The sequence below is a fragment of the Syngnathus leptorhynchus genome, chromosome 1 (genome assembly GCF_054491065.1).
Source record: "Syngnathus leptorhynchus isolate UIUO chromosome 1, UIUO_Slep, whole genome shotgun sequence".
NCBI lineage: Eukaryota > Metazoa > Chordata > Actinopteri > Syngnathiformes > Syngnathidae > Syngnathus > Syngnathus leptorhynchus.
Genome location: NC_141195.1, coordinates 17,842,963 through 17,860,722, shown reverse-complemented (window position 1 = coordinate 17,860,722; position 17,760 = coordinate 17,842,963). Strand labels below are relative to the sequence as shown.

The following is a 17,760-nucleotide window of genomic DNA, read 5'->3' as shown; positions in this document are numbered from 1 at the left end:
AAGTTGTTCAGGTCCTGAGGAAGCAAAGCAACCCCAGACCATCACACTGCTTTGCCATCATGCTTTGCTGTTGGCGGCATGCGTGGTCTTTCTGGCAAATACTGAGCCATTTTTACACCAGACCTAACGGGCTGCATAACTTTAAAAAAAAATTGCATGCATGCGTGCATATATTTATATTAACAAGCCGAATTGGCTTTTTATCTGTCTACGTTCACTGCCCTGTGTGGCTAATTTCTTCCGGGCTTTACCTCTACCTTCCCCTCGGAAGATTTCCACAGTGTCATCCCTCTAAACGGCTCAGCTGTTTAATCCCACTGGTTCGTTGGTTGACCACCGCAGAGAGTGGCGGACGCTTCTGTCCACTTGTCCACTCCGACCTGGGAAGAACTGAGCTTTCTTTGGATTTCTGCATGCATGCGCCTCACCGGCCGGAGCTGCGGGCGCGCGCACGCTGGACTTGTGACGCCCGCGCTAACTTTTAGTGTGCCGGTTCTGTGTCCTTTTGACATCAGGCGGTCCCGGTGGGGGGTTGATGGTGGTGGCTTTGCTCAGCCCCACATCGTGGTGATAAACTATGGACATGGACGGGGTCAAGAAAGGTAGGGCTGCTTCTGTTTCTTCACCTTTGTGATGTAATCTGTGATGATAGTCGTAAGGGTTTTGTTCATGCAGGCCTTATGTTAACAAGTGTACCATATCTGAGCTGCCTGTAGTCCACGTGGCCCTATTAACAACTAGGTCACATCTGCAGGTCTTATCTTGTCATAGAGGCCTAACCTGGACAACTAGCCAGTCTGCAGCCACAACCGCTTGCTGCATCATCAATAAAATAATATATTAATATCAAATTATGGAAGCGACTATAGCTGTCTAGCAAGCTCTCTCTCTCTCTCTCTCTCTCTCTCTCTCTCTCTCTCTCTCTCTCTCTCTCTCTCTCTCTCTCTCTCTCTCTCTCTCTCTCTCTCTCTCTCTCTCTCTCTCTCTCTCTCTCTCTCTCTCTCTCTCTCTCTCTCTCTCTCTCTCTCTCTCTCTCTCTCTCTCTCTCTCTCTCTCTCTCTCTCTCTCTCTCTCTCTCTCTCTCTCTCTCTCTCTCTCTCTCTAGTCTGTCTGTCCATCCGTCTACCCGTCTATTCATCTAGTAGTATCTATTTAATATCGACGAGCTTCATAATTGATATTTTGTTTTCATCAGTGCACATTGTATTTACAAAATTCATTGGGCCTGTCACAATAATTTCTCGCACGATATAGAGTGTGTGTGTTCTCTATATGTCTGTCTGTCTGTCTGTCTGTCTGTCTGTCTGTCTGTCTGTCTGTCTGTCTGTCTGTCTGTCTGTCTGTCTGTCTGTCTACAGTCGTTCAATATGTAATTATGTTGATAAAGATTGCAGTGTGTTGCATATAGCCCTGCACAAGCTAATTCACAGGTGTCAAGACTGAGGCCCGCCGGGCGCATTCAGGACCTTACTTCCTCTCTTTTGTGGCTCGCAAAAAGCATACCACAATCTTTCCTTAACTCGGGTTCTAAAGCAGCCATAACAAAAAAATATATATATCAAGCAAAGTCTAGGGCAATTATTGCGCATGCAGCTCAACGTCTGGCTTACAGACGTCATGATTAGCCATGTTTTCAAATCTAATTAGCATGGTAGAAACTTTAAGCAGCATTTAAACGGCCTATGTCATGTCTGCCAAGAAATGGATGCCGCTCCTTAATCAATGAAAATACAAGGACAACTCATCAGAGATAAGGACAATAGGCTGACAGCAGCATTGAAGAAACTGCAGGAAGTTCTGGCAAGTAATGGCTGTTAGTAAATGTACAACAATCTTCCATCTTCTTTATACAGTCTTGTAAGACATATCAACAATATCCAAGCCTGGCTACAGTTTGCCAATGCACACTTGAAACCTCCCAAACACATGTGAAAATATTTTCTTCAGCTGGAACTGGGGCCTCAGTGATTGATTCATTCTGAAGACAATCACATCCCCAGGTATTAAGGGTGTGCACACTTATGCAACTACGTTGTTTAATTTCCATTCTCATAAATTTAAAAACAAAAAATGTGTATAGTATAATTTATTGATGAAGTTGCTGGTGGAAAACGTTTTGAAACAATTTGTCTTGGTTGAATTCTTGAATTTCACATTTGAACAGCGTGTGGAGCATTTCAATATCCTCTTTATGTGCTTTCACCAGTTTTTCTTTGAAACGGATTTCATGCATGTCGCCTAATACTTGCTTATTGTCTTTGGCAGAAGCCCCTTCAGGTGGCGATGGAGGGAAATCCGACACCCTGGGCTCGATGGGCTCGGCCAAAAAGCGAGGCGGGGGTGCCAAGAAGGCCATGCAGGCCAACAAGTCTGCCCTCAGAGCCCCCCGAGCCCTGTGCTGCCTCACCCTCAGCAACCCCATACGTATGGCGGCGCTGGCCCTAGTAGAGTGGAAATATCCTTCCTGTGTGCTGCCATCACGTTTGCCATTCCCCACACGACACAACACAACTGTTCTAAAAGTTGACGTTGTTGAGGCCTTGACTACCATTTTCCACACCCTTCGATATCTTCATTCTGCTTGCCATCTTTGCCAACTGTGTGGCCATGGGGGTCACCAAGCCCTACCCCGATGATGACTCCAATGTGACAAATCACAAATTGGTGCGAATCACACTTGCTGTTTTCAATGATTTCAGCCCGTAGTTATATTTTGTCAAATGGTAACCAGCAAAAAGACGCTAGCCGTAATTGGTGAAAGTAGAAGTTCAAAGGAATATTAGGGCCATACTAAGGAAAAAAAAAAAAAGGGGGGGGGGACTGTAATGAGAATAATGTGAGGGTGTGAACAATTGTTGAGAAGGTAATTGTGTGTTCCAAAGTAATTGCATTAGAGAGGGGTAAAAAAAAAAAAAAAAACTCGGCTGAATTACCCGGCGACTGTTAGTGGTGACTTAGTTAAATACCAACCATCTGCCTTGCCGGCTTCATTCTATGCTCCCTGATCTTCTGTCTTTTTTAATCATACTATAGTAATTAAGTACTAAGTCAGTCAATAAGCACATTACCTGATCATTTTCTTGCAAGCAATAAAAGCTCAAGCATGTATGTGATACTTTGTTAAACAAGGTCACCGAGGGAGAGACGAGTAGAGCTCTTTATTGGATTTAGGCTAAGATGACTGTTGAACATGCCGACGCTCCGACAGTTAATTTGGACCAATTTTGCATCTTTGTTTTTTTTTGTGTGCACGTGTGAATACCATTCTTGATTTCTCTCCTGTTTCATTTGATCTGTCAGACTGAGGCGCAAGCCAAATGGTAGTAGCAATTCGATGCAGACTTAAGCGGCAGGTTTCACAAAAAGGATTGAGTGCCTGGCGTAAGTGGGTTAAGAGGTTAGAATGCCAAGCAGCGCTTTGATGATGTATTATATGGATGGGCGGAGCAAGATGACTTTTTTTGTTTCTGAATATTTTTATTTCTGTTCGTTTTTGTGGCCTCTCATCCACTTAAATGCTTTCATATGCTTTCAGGAACAAGTGGAGTACGTCTTCCTGGTCATTTTCACCATCGAGACTTTTACTAAAATTCTCGCCTACGGCTTAGTCATGCACCCCAGCGCCTACATACGCAGCGGATGGAACTTGCTTGATTTCGTCATCGTCATTGTTGGGTATTTAAAAAAAAAAAAGATTAATCAGTTGCAGTATCAAAAAAGGGATAGATTAAATTGAAAATCGATCCATTGTTGGACCACCCCAACAAATCAGTCCCTCTCCTGTGATAGTGCTTAATTGATTTTATTTTTTTAAATCAGAAATAAATATTTGCAAAAAACTTAAGTGCAGAATAAATTCTTATCTTTTTTTTTTTTAATTGAGAGAATAATCAATCGAGTAAACAATTTGAAAGCAATTCCATAGCTGCAGCACTAATTGTAAGTTATGTTTTGATTTGGTTTCAATGCCTACCAGTTAAAATAGATAAAACCGCTCAAGTGGTGCTGAAAAGGTGGGCTCATTAATGTTGCGTATCGGGGCAGGTTGTTCAGCGTCATAGCGGAGGGCATGACCGACCACAAGCCAGGAGAGGCCCATCATGCTGCGGGAAAACCTGGAGGCCTGGACGTGAAGGCTCTGAGAGCCTTCAGGGTGTTGAGACCACTCCGACTCGTGTCCGGAGTGCCAAGTGCGTTGGTTGGCGGCCATCTTCCCGCGCTTCTTCCTCTGTTGCGTTCTCAGCCAAAACATGTGTTTACTCTCTCGCCAGGCCTGCAAATTGTGTTGAATTCTATCATGAAAGCCATGGTCCCGCTCCTCCATATTGGTATGCTGGTCATGTTTGTCATCATCATCTACGCCATCATCGGCTTGGAGCTCTTTATTGGCAGGATGCACAAGACGTGCTACTTCACCAGCACAGGTTTATGCACACTCCAAAAATTCTTCAGAAAACACTGATGAAGATTCATGTTTCTAATGAGGGGGATTAACCTTGGAAAAATCTGAAAATACCCAAAAGTCAATTACTGTATCAGGGGGGGGGGGGCGGTCATAGCTCCCATGCCCCCCCCAACTACGCCAGTGCCAACATGATAGATAATATCACAATAATACAAATAGAGAGTGCTACTGTCCATATCAAAAACATATTTGTATTTTTTTGGGGGGGGTGAAAGTTGAGAGCGAATGAATGGCATATTCATTCATTTAAATGAGGACAATTTTAATACGCAAACCGACTCCTGTTTGTTTTTACTTCCAGGTATGATGGTGGAGGACGACCCTTCACCTTGCGCGTTTGCGGGGAGCGGTCGCTTCTGCGTGACCAACGGGAGCGAGTGCAGAGGCAAGTGGGAGGGTCCGAACGGCGGCATTACAAATTTCGACAACATTTTCTTCGCCATGTTGACCGTCTTCCAGTGCATCACCATGGAAGGCTGGACAGATGTGCTTTACTGGGTAACCAATCCGTGCCTGGCTGGTCTGGCTTTTTCCTCGTCGGCTTCATTTCTCCACTAAAATATACCTACTTTTTCTATTTTCCGTCTCTCCGCAAAGATGAACGATGCCATCGGTTTTGAGATCCCGTGGGTGTATTTTGTTTCTCTGGTCATCTTTGGTTCCTTTTTTATCATCAATCTCGTTTTGGGTGTGTTGAGCGGGTAGGTAGACTGGCACAATGATAATCGTGTGACCGTCAAATCAGAGGTCGGAATTGACGCGTTTTTTTTTTGTTTTTTTTGTGGCTTCACAGAGAATTTTCCAAGGAAAGGGAAAAGGCCGTGGCTCGAGGTGAGCTGCAGAAGGCACAAGAGAGCAAGCAGATGGAGGAGGACATGATCGGCTACATGGACTGGCTCATAGAAGCCGAAGATGTGGATGAGGAAGGAAATAAACGTCAGTCACACGTATCTCATTCCTGTTTTATACTCTCCACACATTTCGGCTATCTACTAAATACATCCACAGTTATCAAGAAATTAAAATGCACATTTGTCCCCAAAAGGAGCGGCGATTGCCAAGAAGAAGATGATGAAGAAGTTTGGCTGGTACAAGCAAAGTGAGGACGGAGGTAGGTTCGTCAGCTGCGACGTCGGGTCATCACGTCCGTCGCTTTCTTTCTCATGGTCTCTATCTTCCGACAGAATCGGACTCGGATGATGACATAGCATACCTCGACGATGACAGCGGGTTCTGTGCTTCTCTCATGTAAGAGCATTTGACAAAACCAGTTTGTGTGTGGTGAGAGGGAATAATTTCAGAGCTTAGTAAAGGAAAATGTAAGCAACTTGTATTTTTTTATTTCAGATATTTGCTTTACCTTGCTCACCACAAATTTTGTTCTTGTTTTGCAGGGCCAAGATGATGGCCAACAGCTTTTGGTAAGATCTTCAAATTTACATTTATTTTCATCTATCCCATAGTCAATCGCACAGACACACAATATTCAGGATTGTGCTTAAAAAAAACACATCACTTGCTTTTTCCTTAGTGACCAATTGTGCCAGTTGAACCACACGTTCAGGAAGAACTGCCGCGTGGCCGTCAAGACCACCAACTTCTACTGGTTGGTTCTTCTCCTGGTGTTTCTCAACACGGTGGCCAGCGCTTCTGAGCATTACGGCCAGCCAAAGTGGCTGACAGAGATGCAAGGTAGGAAGACTGTCCGTTCAATTTTCGCTAATAAATTGCAGACGTTAGTGTTCATGTCAATGCTTAGTTCTATTGAGCTCAGCTTGCAAACTCGGACAACAAGTGAGCACTGAACAACTGTCCCCATGTCCAAATTCCGGATCATCCGATGGCCACATTTTGGTGGATTTCGATGCTTAATTTGGATTCCACAAACAAAATCTTAATCTGAATGCCGTATTTAGGCTAGGTCGGGCGCACAGCCACATCCCCAGTTAAAAGCGGGTGTGCACACTTTTGCAACCACAAACAGCTGTTTATTTTTACTTATCTTGTGGGTAAGGATTATTTTTCAATTGAGTATAGGTTATAAATGTCATTTTTATCCTCAAACAAAAACATGGCATTTGAACAGGGGTGTGTAGACTTTTTAAATGCACTTGAGCAGGGCCTCAGTGACAGAAAGCCTCGGTGGATTTGTTTACGTGTCTCCTCAGAGCGAGCCAATAAGATCCTGCTGCTGCTCTTCACGCTGGAGATGCTGATGAAAATGTACGCCTTCGGCCTGCAGATCTATTTCATGGCCCTCTTTAATCGCTTCGACTGCTTCGTGGTATGCGGCGGCATCCTGGAGACGCTGCTCGTGGAGTGGGACTTCATCCCGCCCATCGGCATCTCTGTGCTCCGCTGCATCCGACTGCTGAGGATTTTCAAGATGACGCGGTAGAGACTGACAGAAGCGCTCACACGTCTAAATCCAATTAACTAGTATTTAAAAGAAAGTTTAAGTCGCTGTAATCTTATGCACAGTTTGAATATTTCATTCAGTTTGTGTACCACTAGGCTCAGTCCCACACCTTGAGAATTACCACAATGCATTTATCAATGAATTTATCTATTCTTATTTCATAGCGCATATTTTGATACACAGCATTATTTTGAATAAGAACAACTCTATTCTCGCCATTCAATACATTTGCTGTCGCCTCTTTTCAGGCACTGGGCGGCCTTGTCGGACTTGGTCAACTCTCTGCTCAACTCCATGAAAGCCATCTGCTCCCTCTTGTTGCTGCTCTTCCTCTTCCTCATCATCTTTGCCCTGCTCGGCATGCAGCTGTTTGGAGGCAAATTTAACTTTGACGAGACTCAAATGAAGAGGAGCACATTCGACTCCTTCCCTCAGGCGCTACTCACTTGCTTTCAGGTGATTTCACGCAGTTGCACGTTGTTCCCGTCTTCTATGATTGATTGGTTGGTCTGTTTTTTCAGATTCTCACTGGAGAGGATTGGAACGCTGTGATGTATGATGGCATCATGGCCTACGGAGGACCGATCTTTCCTAATATGGTGGTGTGCATTTACTTTGTCATCCTATTTGTCTGCGGTAACTGTATCCTTTCTCGTCGAATACTCAACGGCAAATCAAATGACGACTGCGCAAGAACAAATCGACTTAACGCGTGGCGTGTTCAGACATCCTGCTCAATGTTTTCTTGGCTATCGCCGTCGACAACTTGGCCGGAGGAGGCGGGGAGAAAAAACCCGAGTGGGTTTGAGGCTTATTCTGAGACCCTGGAATATAAAAGATGAAATAAATACATTCAGAATAACTGCATTTTGGAATTTTCAGGGAGAAAAAAGATGACGATGAAGAGTGGGATGACGAGGATGAGAAAGAGGATGAAGATGCGGGGGTAAAGTGTTTGATCATAACCAATAAGACTTGATTTTTTTGAAGGAAGGTAAGAAAAGTGTGACCGAAATGATTTGGTGTGCAGAACGAGGATGACGACTGGCAGGAGAATGAGGAGCTGAGGGCCATCGAGGGCTTGGAGGGTAAGTAGGAGACGCAACGTGCTAATTGTGTTCCTCGTGCACATTTCAACCAAAGTTCCTCAAACATTTGCAAGCTATGTTTCAATGTGCATTTATTTTAAAAGACACAATTAATTTCAGTAGCTAATATGCAACAAAACACATCAACCTATTTTTTCTATTTATTATCGCTGACTATGGGAGGCTGACATGATTCACTGTGATTTTTTTTATCAACACGTAATGACTACAGTACGTTGAACAAATACAATGCGCTTCATTTCGTCACTCGAGGGGATATTCTAGAATTCGCTTATGATGAGCAAGTCAGCTGAAGTAATTGACGGTAGGCGGTAGTCCCTCTGAGGCACCATCGTACGCATGCTTCAAAATGCACGCTCCTCTAATTAAGGTCATTGCATTCTATTAGGTCACCACAAGATGGCAATAAATTTTACACTCAATTTAAGCCCAACTATAAATTCAAGTACTTTCTATTTTGTTCTTCTCTGCTTGATCAGTCCTTATTTGATCCTTTAAATATGCCTTAATCTATTGTGCAATGTCCTTTCAGTGTAGAAATATTTTTTTTAACTTTATACTACTGTCAACAATGAGCATCACAACGTAATGATAATCAAAACCAGAGCTGTACATATGTAAAGGTGTAATATTTCCTGCTTTGTAGGAGTTGCTCCGTTAAAGCCAGAGTTCTCTGGTCCAAAAGAAAAGATTGTGCCCATCCCTGATGGCAGCTCCTTCTTCATTCTTGGAAAGAAGAATTGGTGAGCTCATCACCAAAGCACTCAGAGTTACCTAAACATTTCCATTGAGTCCCACCTCTACTTTCTTTGGAATTACCAGTTTGCGAGTCGCCTGCCACAATCTCATCCATCACCCCTACTTCACCAACTTCATCCTCGTCTTCATCATCCTCAGCAGCATCTCTCTGGCCGCTGAGGACCCCATCAAATCGCACTCATTCAGGAACATTGTAAGCTTGCTTCGCGTTTCCTCACACTGGCATCTCGAGCGCAACCCGATTGATCCCGGCCTTGTCATCCTCAGGTGCTGGGTTACGCCGACTATGTTTTCACATCAGTGTTCACGGTGGAGATTGTGCTCAAGGTAGGCGCACTTCTCAGATATTGTCACCTAATCTCATTTAGAATTCATGATTCTTTTTTTTGTCCAATCAGCAACTAGCAATTCATTCAACACATTTAAAATACTCACCAATTCCAGACGTTATTTGATTGCTGTCGTGTCTAGATGACCGTGTACGGCGCTTTCCTGCACACCGGCTCCTTCTGCAGAAACGCTTTCAACTTGCTCGACTTGCTGGTAGTCAGCGTGTCGCTCACCTCCTTTTTTCTTCAGTGAGTCCAGTCCGTTCATCAAACTGACATTTTTTTTATTGATTTATATTTTTACTGGAAAACACAGTCCTTTAAATTGCCACAAATGACATCATCATTCTCAAAAGCCAACTTTGCCCACAGTTCCAGCGCTATTTCGGTGGTGAAGATTCTCAGGGTGCTCCGTGTGCTCAGACCTCTCCGTGCCATCAACAGAGCCAAGGGACTCAAAGTAAATTTTTAAGATACGACTTGTATTTCAGATTAGATTTTCTTTCTGCTATAATTTGAAAGTGCACACTCAAGGTACAAGCGCTGGTAGGGCTGTCACTATTGAATATTTTTAAAACCGTTCTATCAATTAGTCCATAGATCGATTGACTGATCGGATCTGATTTTATTAGCATTAATAAAAAAAAAAAAAAAACACTATTACACAAGAAAGTTTGATGGAGGCTAGAATGGATAAATAGCATTGTCATTCATTTGAATGGGGAAATGTGATTTGAGAGAAGAGTGTTTCGAGTGTGGTCACGGAATTCATGAAACTAATCGTATGATTAAATCAATATCTTTATGACATAAAGAGAAAAATGTGATCCAGATATTGTCTGCTTCGCAATTGTGCAGATGTGGAACACATTTGAAGGAACACATATCACAAGCTATTTGTCTTTTTCTTCTTGTTCTTGTCCACTCCAAGAATGTGGTGCAGTGCGTGTTTGTGGCCATCCGCACCATCGGCAACATCTTGATTGTCACCACGCTCCTCCAGTTCATGTTCGCCTGCATCGGAGTGCAACTCTTCAAGGTTGTCAGCATTTTGAAGCGGAAACCTCGAGACCATCATTTCATTGTTATCCGTCTGATGTTTTCAGGGGAGGTTCTACAGCTGCACGGACGAAGCCAAACACACACCTGAGGAGTGCAAGTTAGTTTAAGCTTCTTTTGTCCTCAGCATCTCAAGTGGAAACTAAGTGTTTGACCCGCTTGCAGGGGAACTTTTGTGGTGTATAAAGACGGTGATATGAACCATCCCATGGTGAAAGAGAGGATCTGGGAAAACAGCGACTTCAACTTTGATAACGTGCTGATGGGCATGTTGGCGCTCTTCACCGTGTCAACGTTTGAAGGCTGGCCACAGTAAGTCGCCACGCTCACTTTGGCGCCATTGTCGGATTTGCTAAGCGGGCTGTCTCCTCCCGCGTGAAGGCTTCTTTACCGCGCCGTGGACGCCAACGCCATCAATCACGGACCCATTTACAACTACCGAGTGGAAATCTCCATCTTTTTCATCATCTACATCATCATCATCGCCTTCTTCATGATGAACATTTTCGTGGGCTTTGTGATCATCACCTTCCGGGAACAAGGAGAGGCTGAATTTAAAAACTGCGAACTCAACAAAAACCAGGTACGTGAAAATCATTTCTTATTGTGGGTCATTATTTGAAATATGAATGCTTTTATGTGTGTGTCTCTTTTTTGCAGCGCCAGTGTGTGTACTATGCTCTGAAAGCTCAGCCCATCAAGATTTACATTCCCAAAAATCCATCCCAGCTCAAATTCTGGAGGATTATCAACTCCAGTCAGTTTGAGTACGTCATGTTTGTGCTGATTCTGGGCAACACGCTCACCCTGGCCGTGCAGGTACACACACTTTCTCTAGGGGATGTCGCAATTCACACTTTTTTGGCACCCGGGTCAGAGTCCGTAAAGGAAAAAATACATCACGTGATCGGCCTGATTTGCAATCTCGTGATCGGATCGGCACATCCCTACTAGTCAGGATTACTACACACCCTTAAAACCCTCTCATACAAACTCCTAAAATGCTCCGGATTTTACTGTCCTGCCGTCGTTGCGCTAACTGAAGGTTCTGTGTTGTCCGTCAGCATTACGAGCAGTCCAAGATGTTCACCTCGATCATGGACATCCTCAACATGATCTTCACGGTGGTGTTCACTATCGAGATGATCGTCAAGTTGCTGGCTCTGCGGGCTCATGTGAGCTTTCACCCATTCACCGGTGAAGCATCTGAAGGATTTTTCACTCACACCTGTGCGCCGTCTTCCTCCCGCAGCATTATTTTATTGATCCGTGGAATTCCTTCGACGCTTTAATTGTGGTGGGGAGCGTGTTGGACATAGCCGTCTCCGAGTTAAGCGTAAGTCTGATGGCTCAAACTTAGTAACTAATTAACAAAAATGGGTAATTGACACTCCTGCCCTCACCCAAGTAAGTTAGTAAGTAAAGAAATAACTGCACATGGTTTCTCTTCATTGATCAATCTGTCTATGTCCCCCTGAAATGTGGCTTCAGGGAGGAGGAGGTCACGGTGAGGTAAGAAGCGAGAAGAACTCAAACTTGTTTGTGTGTCTTCTGTCGTTCGGCCGTTGTTTGACATTCTCGTTTTGTCGCCCGGCAGGGAAAAGGCGAAAGCGGCAAAGTTTCCATCACATTCTTCCGCTTGTTTCGAGTGTTGCGATTGGTCAAACTGCTCAGTAAAGGAGAAGGCATTCGAACCCTCCTCTGGACTTTTGTTAAGTCCCTGCAGGTCGGAAGAAATCAGGCGGAATGTCTCGTCATGATAGGAAGTGCTCTCTTTCAAATATGCTTTTGGAATTTCCCCGCTCAGGCATTGCCTTATGTCGGTCTGCTCATCGCAATGATCTTCTTCATCTACGCCGTCATCGGCATGCAGGTGAGTCTTCTGGACCAAGAGTTGCACTTTCAGTCAACCGCCTTTATCTTCACAAACTAACTATCTGATTGACACTCTACAGACGTTTGGGAAAGTGGCCGTGGACGACGACACGCATATCAACAGAAATTGCAACTTCCAGACTTTCTTCATGGCTGTTCTGGTGTTATTCAGGTCTGGCCTCATTTGGTCGTTTCGATCTGCTAGCCTTTTTTTTTTTTTTTATGATGCAGTGGTGCCTGAGTGAACAGGTTTTTGAGATATGAGCGATGAAATGTGAAGAACTCCATGTTTGTTTGGGCAGGTGTGCCACCGGAGAGCAGTGGCAGGAGATCATGTTGGCCGCGCTGCCCGGCAGACGTTGCGACCCAGAGTCGGACACCGAGCCCGGGGAAGAGTTCTCCTGTGGCAGCAACTTATCTTACATCTATTTCATTAGCTTCTTCATGCTTTGCGCATACCTGGTGAGTGAGGCCCAGCAGGATAAAGTAATTTCTCTTACTTGGAATCCATCCAAACTGTTGACCTAACTTTACATTTTGCAATCCATTCCCTTTCTCTCCAGATTATCAATCTCTTCATTGCTGTCATCATGGACAACTTTGAGTACTTGACAAGAGACTGGACTGTACTTGGAACGCACCACCTAGATGAGTTCAAGAGAATTTGGTCCGACTACGATCCCGAGGCCACGTAAAGACTTATCTTCTCGCCGTGACTTCCTGTGCTGTCGTTTTGCTTATGTGTCATTTTGTTGTGTGTTGCAGCGGCCGCATTAAGCACATTGACATCATCACGATGCTGCGTAGAATTCAGCCTCCCCTTGGTTTTGGAAAACTTTGTCCTCACCGTGTCGCTTGCAAAGTTCGTTCTTGCTTTCAGCGCAGCGTGCTAGATATTTGACGGGTACGTTCAAATTTGGCTTCCTTTGTGTGAACTTCCTCTTAGAGGCTGGTCTCTATGAACGTGCCACTACACCCCGATGGGACGGTCACCTTCAACGCGACTCTGTTTGCTCTGGTGCGGACGTCCCTCAAGATCAAGACTGAAGGTTCAAACTCTTTGTCTACACTCAGCAATAACGGAACCGTGCAGTAAAGGGTGCAAAACATTGTGCGAATTGAAATGAGGATTTGTTGCTCAGGTCCCATTGATCAGCAGAATGAAGAGCTGAAACTCATTATCAAGAAACTCTGGAAGCGAACCAAGCCGAAGCTATTAGATGAAATCATACCTCCCCCTAGAGGTACTTTGCATTATTGCAGTAGAGTCCTGCATTTGTCAAACCAGGCTGCTCGCGAATGAAATGTGTATAATACCAATTGTTGGAGTCTGACTTTGTCATTCATACTCTTATTTTTCTCTTAGGGGACGAGGTGACTTGTGGGAAGTTTTATGCCAGCTTCTTGATTCAGGACTACTTCAAGAAATACCACAAGAGAAAAGAGAGGGAACGGAAGTCTAAAAGGAAGGACAAGGCTGCCTCTCTTCAGGTGATTGTTGACCTTTGTATAAAGTTTCTAAACAACAGAGGTGGTCCACCCGTCGTCCGTTACTGACGGATGCCCATGTTGCGGATGAGGGCCGACAAAGTTTAAAAAAGGACAGACTGAGTACAGACAGAAATATTTTTGTGCCCGTCCCTATCCGGGTCAAGTCCTTCAGAAGGACAGTTTCGGTACACTAACATTGAAGTATGCCCCAAAAAAAAAGTTTCAAAAGACTTTGTTCAGACTTAATGTGAATGTTAACGTGAAAGTTGGTGCTCCAGAGTTAAATGAATAGTAAATGAGCCAGTTAATGAGGCATAATTATGAAACCTCTGCCATTAGCCTCTCTCTCATGCTGTCACGAATGGCAAGGACAGCCAATAAAATGGGGCATCTCAAAGACAAGTGAAAAATGCAATAAAAGAAACCTAGCACCACTACCAGTCGTCCACGGGATGATGAAAAAATAATACTGCTTCGGCCAGAGCAAAAAAAAAAAAAGATTATTCCTGCAAAATCTGCAATTAGGCAATTTTTCAAATGCCTAAGCATAAACTTGCCGAATATTTACTTGTTCCTTCTGTACATATCTCTTGTATGTGTCTTTTTTTCCCGTGTGTGTCCTTAGCAAGGTCTGCGGACGCTGCAGGATCTGGCTCCAGAGATGCGGCTGGCAATGGCATGCGACCTGGAAGAGGAGGAGGGTGCGGACGAGATATTCGAAAGCGAGCACGGAACCTCGGTCACAACTACGCCCGCTGCCACGCCCATGCCGCCCATAGAAACGCTGGTGCGGCAGACCGCCGTCGTCGTGGAAGCGGAAGCTGTCCCAGAAGTAATCACGCAGCAAGTGATGAGTCTGAGCGACAGCTTCCGCGTAAGTAACTTAGAAGTCACGGGGGAGAGCGTCGTCACAGAACAGCCGGGGAGGTCGGAAGCTCTGCTCAGCAGGTGGGTTCCCGCTTTCTCACTCTCATTAAGTTCTGCCTTGAGGTACAACTTTAATTTGTTCTGTGACCATGTGTGTCACTCAAACACTCATCTCAAATTGAAATGAATGGAAATGCAATTCATCTGTTCCAGAAATTTAAAATGTTTATTTTTTTAATTAGAAAAATAGCACAGTATGATATTATAAGTGGGTCTGAAATTTTTTTTTCTTTGCTCAACAATGCAACTCGGATTGAATGTGCAATTATTCTTTCAAGGTTTTATTATTTTTATTTTATTTTTATTATTATTTATTTATTCAAGCAATAAATTAATCTTTATTTCAAGAAACATTATATTCGACATAAATGTTTTGGTTTTATTTACTCACTTTGACTTCAAATCTTTGCATTCGCTACAAGAGCTTTCTACCAGATAAGTGTGACCTCGACATAAATTAGAACCACAAGAATTCTCATGATTAACATATTTTTTTTACATTGTGGCATCGTCCACAGAAGTTGAAAAACATAAAGAGCCTTTATTACAGTACCTTCTAAATTCAGTTACTTCTGTTTGCACTCTTGAACAGGGCGGATTCCATCAGCGACCTGCCTCCCCCTCCAGACTCAACAGAGTTCATAGATCAGGAAGTGATACAACCCACAGTGACTGAGCAAGTTCCTCCCAGCGAGGAACATTCTGCAAATCTCACATTTGAAGACCGGTCAGCAAAGCATCTATTGGGAGAAAACCACTTAAGGTCCACAAAATCATTCTGATATTCTATGTTATTGTCTTGTAGGTACGAGTATCCTGAGCCCGCATCTCCTTTACCACCTGCGCCAGACTTTAACGGGCAGAGCCTCGAACGAGCCAGCAGCGTCGGCGAGATGTCGTGCGACGCTAACGGCTCGGCTAACGGTTACCCCACGAGCGCCGTGAACGGAGAAGGTAGTTTCGCCGGGGAGCCCTACCCAGCACACGCATATAACGACAACGGATACTCGGCTTATGAGAACGGCGGCAGCGTCGCCAGCGTCAATGGCAACGGCAGCACTGTGAGCGGAGGCTACGCGGCCAACGACTATAATGGAAGTACCAGCGGCGGCGAGCAGTTTGTCAGGAGGAGGCTGCTTCCGTCCATACCCAAAGGTGAAGCACATCTCATTTGTGATACTTTTTGATCATCAGTCTGCTCATAATGCTCACCTTTCCAATGAGCTGCTCCAAAAGAGATCCAACGCTGCTATCTGGTGGCCAATGAATGTTTTGTTGATGTATTTATTGTAAAGCTTTTGTTCATTCCGACGTGCTATCTAAGTAATAATCAAATTCCCTAACCTGCTCCCTCTCGTTGTTTTAGGTCATAAACCCAACTTTAACCTTCAGTGTCTGAGGCCGCAAAGCAGCGGTGACGACATCCCCATCCCGGGAAACTACCGAGGCAACACGTCCCCATCCAGGTCTCGTCTCCAGGTGAACCGCACGTGCCCCCGCTTTGTTCTTTCGCCGCTTGGTTTTAACATGCTCGCTCTGTCATGCCCGACGCAGCATAACCTGGACTCCCGGCCCAGTAGCGTGTCGTCGTTGTCGTCCGTCTCGTGGGCCAATAACACGGCGGCGGGCAACACTCCCGGTCCTGCGTATATCGCCCCGTCGGCGCGCAGGGGCAAGCTGATCTACACCCCTATGATGCTGATAGATGAAACCACCGGGATCAGTCAGCCGCTGTGGAGCAACGGTTCGGCCAGCCTCCCCGCGGGAAGCCGTCCCGGGTGGTACTCTGGCCAGAGCGGGAACTATGGCAGCTTGAGGGTTCCGCCCCCCAACCAGGGCTTTGTGGACAAAGGCAGCGCAGACAGTCTGGTGGAGTCGGTGAGTAGAAATCGTGCCGTCCACGTTTTGCGGCTTCACTGAATTGCAGATTTTTTTTTTTTAGCATAATTGTATCATGGGAATTTGTGGTGATTTCTTTTCAACACATACTCTTACTGCAGACTCTCGTTGCAATAAGTATCAGGAAAAATTCACACTGAAGGAAAATGCCATCTGATTTTTTTTGTGATGACTCAATTACGATTTTTTTTTTTTCCGACCTGTGTCGCTTTCATATGTGGTTCTAGATCGGATACATATTAAAAACATGCTATACCGCACACCCTTGTTCATCCTCAGATTCTGATATCCGAGGGTCTGGGTATCTATGCCAAGGACCCCAAGTTTGTGAATTTTGCCAAGCGGGAAATTGCTGAAGCTTGTCACATGAGCCTGGACGAGATGGAGAGTGCCGCCGCCGACTTGATCGCCCGCGGGGCCCGTCAGTCCGTTTCTCGCTTTGAGGACCAGCTGGCTGACGAAATGAACTGCGTGATATCGTACTGAATCAGATGGACGGACAGGAGACGGGATGGAATGAACACCTGTGGGAGAGAGAGAGAAAAGGACAGAGAGAGAGAGATATCGCGTCCGCTGTCATTTGTATTCGAGAGCCAACTCGTTTGCTTGCCGAAAATAAAACAAAAAGCAGCCTGGCACGATGCAAATCAGTTCAGGGGTGGGCAAAGTATGTCCAATCAGAACCAACAAGCATGTAGCATATTTTTATGAGTCCTGCAAAATTTGTTTCATGCATTTTCCCTAAAATTGGTCACTTAACATTTTTATTGAATGTGTTTATATTCATTTATCTCAATAAATAATCGGCTAATGGAGTTATTGTAAATATGACCATAACACAATTGAGTAAAATGATTTTTAATGTACAAATTGTTAAAGAATTTACGTGTTCACTTGATTTGATGTTTTGCAAATCGCCAGGCCCATCTGTCTGTTGGCAAATGAGAAAAGTTTGCCCACCCTCGTCATATGTGCAGGTGGTTGTATCAAGACACAAGAAAGACTTTTATGAACAACCAAAGAATAGTTTTTATTGTGATGACCTTTTTGGGGTTTTCCATTGTACTGTCATTTTGTACTGTACTTGAATGACCACTTTACACTCTGTTATGTGCAGCTGAATTCATCATTGTGAGAGTTTCTATTGCATTAAACTAAATTGGGGATTTGGCTTTCATGTGAGATTCTAGAATGAACCTAAAATGCACTAGAACCTTTGCAGACCAACTTTTTGAAATTTGACCTTCTTTATTCTTTTCAATGCTCGAGTCCAACTCTTCTGTTGTAATACTTTGAAACAACTTGCTGCTCTCCGTCAAGGATGACAAAAAAAAAATGTATCATTAGAAATGAAATTCACCTGTCAGTTCAACAGTTGTGAGGTTTCCTGAGAGATACTTCACTTTCCTCAGATATGTTTTTAACCTC

General features: G+C 44.4%; 1 protein-coding gene across 3 annotated transcripts; it reads left to right on the top strand.

Annotated features, from left to right (window-relative positions):
- Positions 1–514: 514 nt before the first annotated feature.
- Positions 515–17,491, top strand: cacna1fa (calcium channel, voltage-dependent, L type, alpha 1F subunit a). Of its 3 annotated transcripts, XM_085925710.1 has the most exons (47): positions 515–602; positions 2,266–2,455; positions 2,559–2,664; positions 3,536–3,675; positions 4,045–4,190; positions 4,272–4,424; positions 4,767–4,963; positions 5,063–5,166; positions 5,259–5,401; positions 5,511–5,576; positions 5,650–5,713; positions 5,860–5,886; positions 5,997–6,157; positions 6,634–6,859; positions 7,133–7,340; positions 7,406–7,526; positions 7,610–7,682; positions 7,767–7,830; positions 7,915–7,972; positions 8,640–8,736; positions 8,816–8,945; positions 9,020–9,079; positions 9,224–9,330; positions 9,454–9,541; positions 10,013–10,120; positions 10,188–10,240; positions 10,306–10,452; positions 10,522–10,723; positions 10,801–10,959; positions 11,205–11,315; positions 11,393–11,476; positions 11,632–11,652; positions 11,738–11,866; positions 11,948–12,013; positions 12,096–12,187; positions 12,318–12,477; positions 12,579–12,706; positions 12,781–12,877; positions 12,962–13,064; positions 13,158–13,259; positions 13,382–13,506; positions 14,132–14,454; positions 15,026–15,160; positions 15,239–15,588; positions 15,800–15,912; positions 15,988–16,311; positions 16,612–17,491. In XM_085925710.1, exons 1-47 carry the CDS (start codon positions 578–580, stop codon positions 16,816–16,818), a joined length of 6,093 nt encoding a protein of 2,030 aa, XP_085781836.1. In that variant the 5' UTR covers positions 515–577; the 3' UTR covers positions 16,819–17,491. The 3 variants fall into 3 exon arrangements, with proteins under 3 accessions (XP_085781836.1, XP_085781750.1, XP_085781666.1); XM_085925624.1 differs by having other exon boundaries at positions 15,800–16,311; XM_085925540.1 differs by lacking the exons at positions 515–602; positions 2,266–2,455 and having other exon boundaries at positions 2,471–2,664; positions 15,800–16,311.
- The last annotated feature ends 269 nt before the right edge of the window (positions 17,492–17,760 follow it).

Excerpts from the sequence above, each read along its gene's own strand:
- cacna1fa (XM_085925624.1), top strand. The coding sequence starts at position 578 with ATGGACATGGACGGGGTCAAGAAAG. Across the intron at positions 12,707-12,780 it reads GACTACGATCCCGAGGCCAC|CGGCCGCATTAAGCACATTG; the intron begins GTAAAGACTTAT and ends TGTGTGTTGCAG. Across the intron at positions 13,260-13,381 it reads AATCATACCTCCCCCTAGAG|GGGACGAGGTGACTTGTGGG; the intron begins GTACTTTGCATT and ends TTTTTCTCTTAG.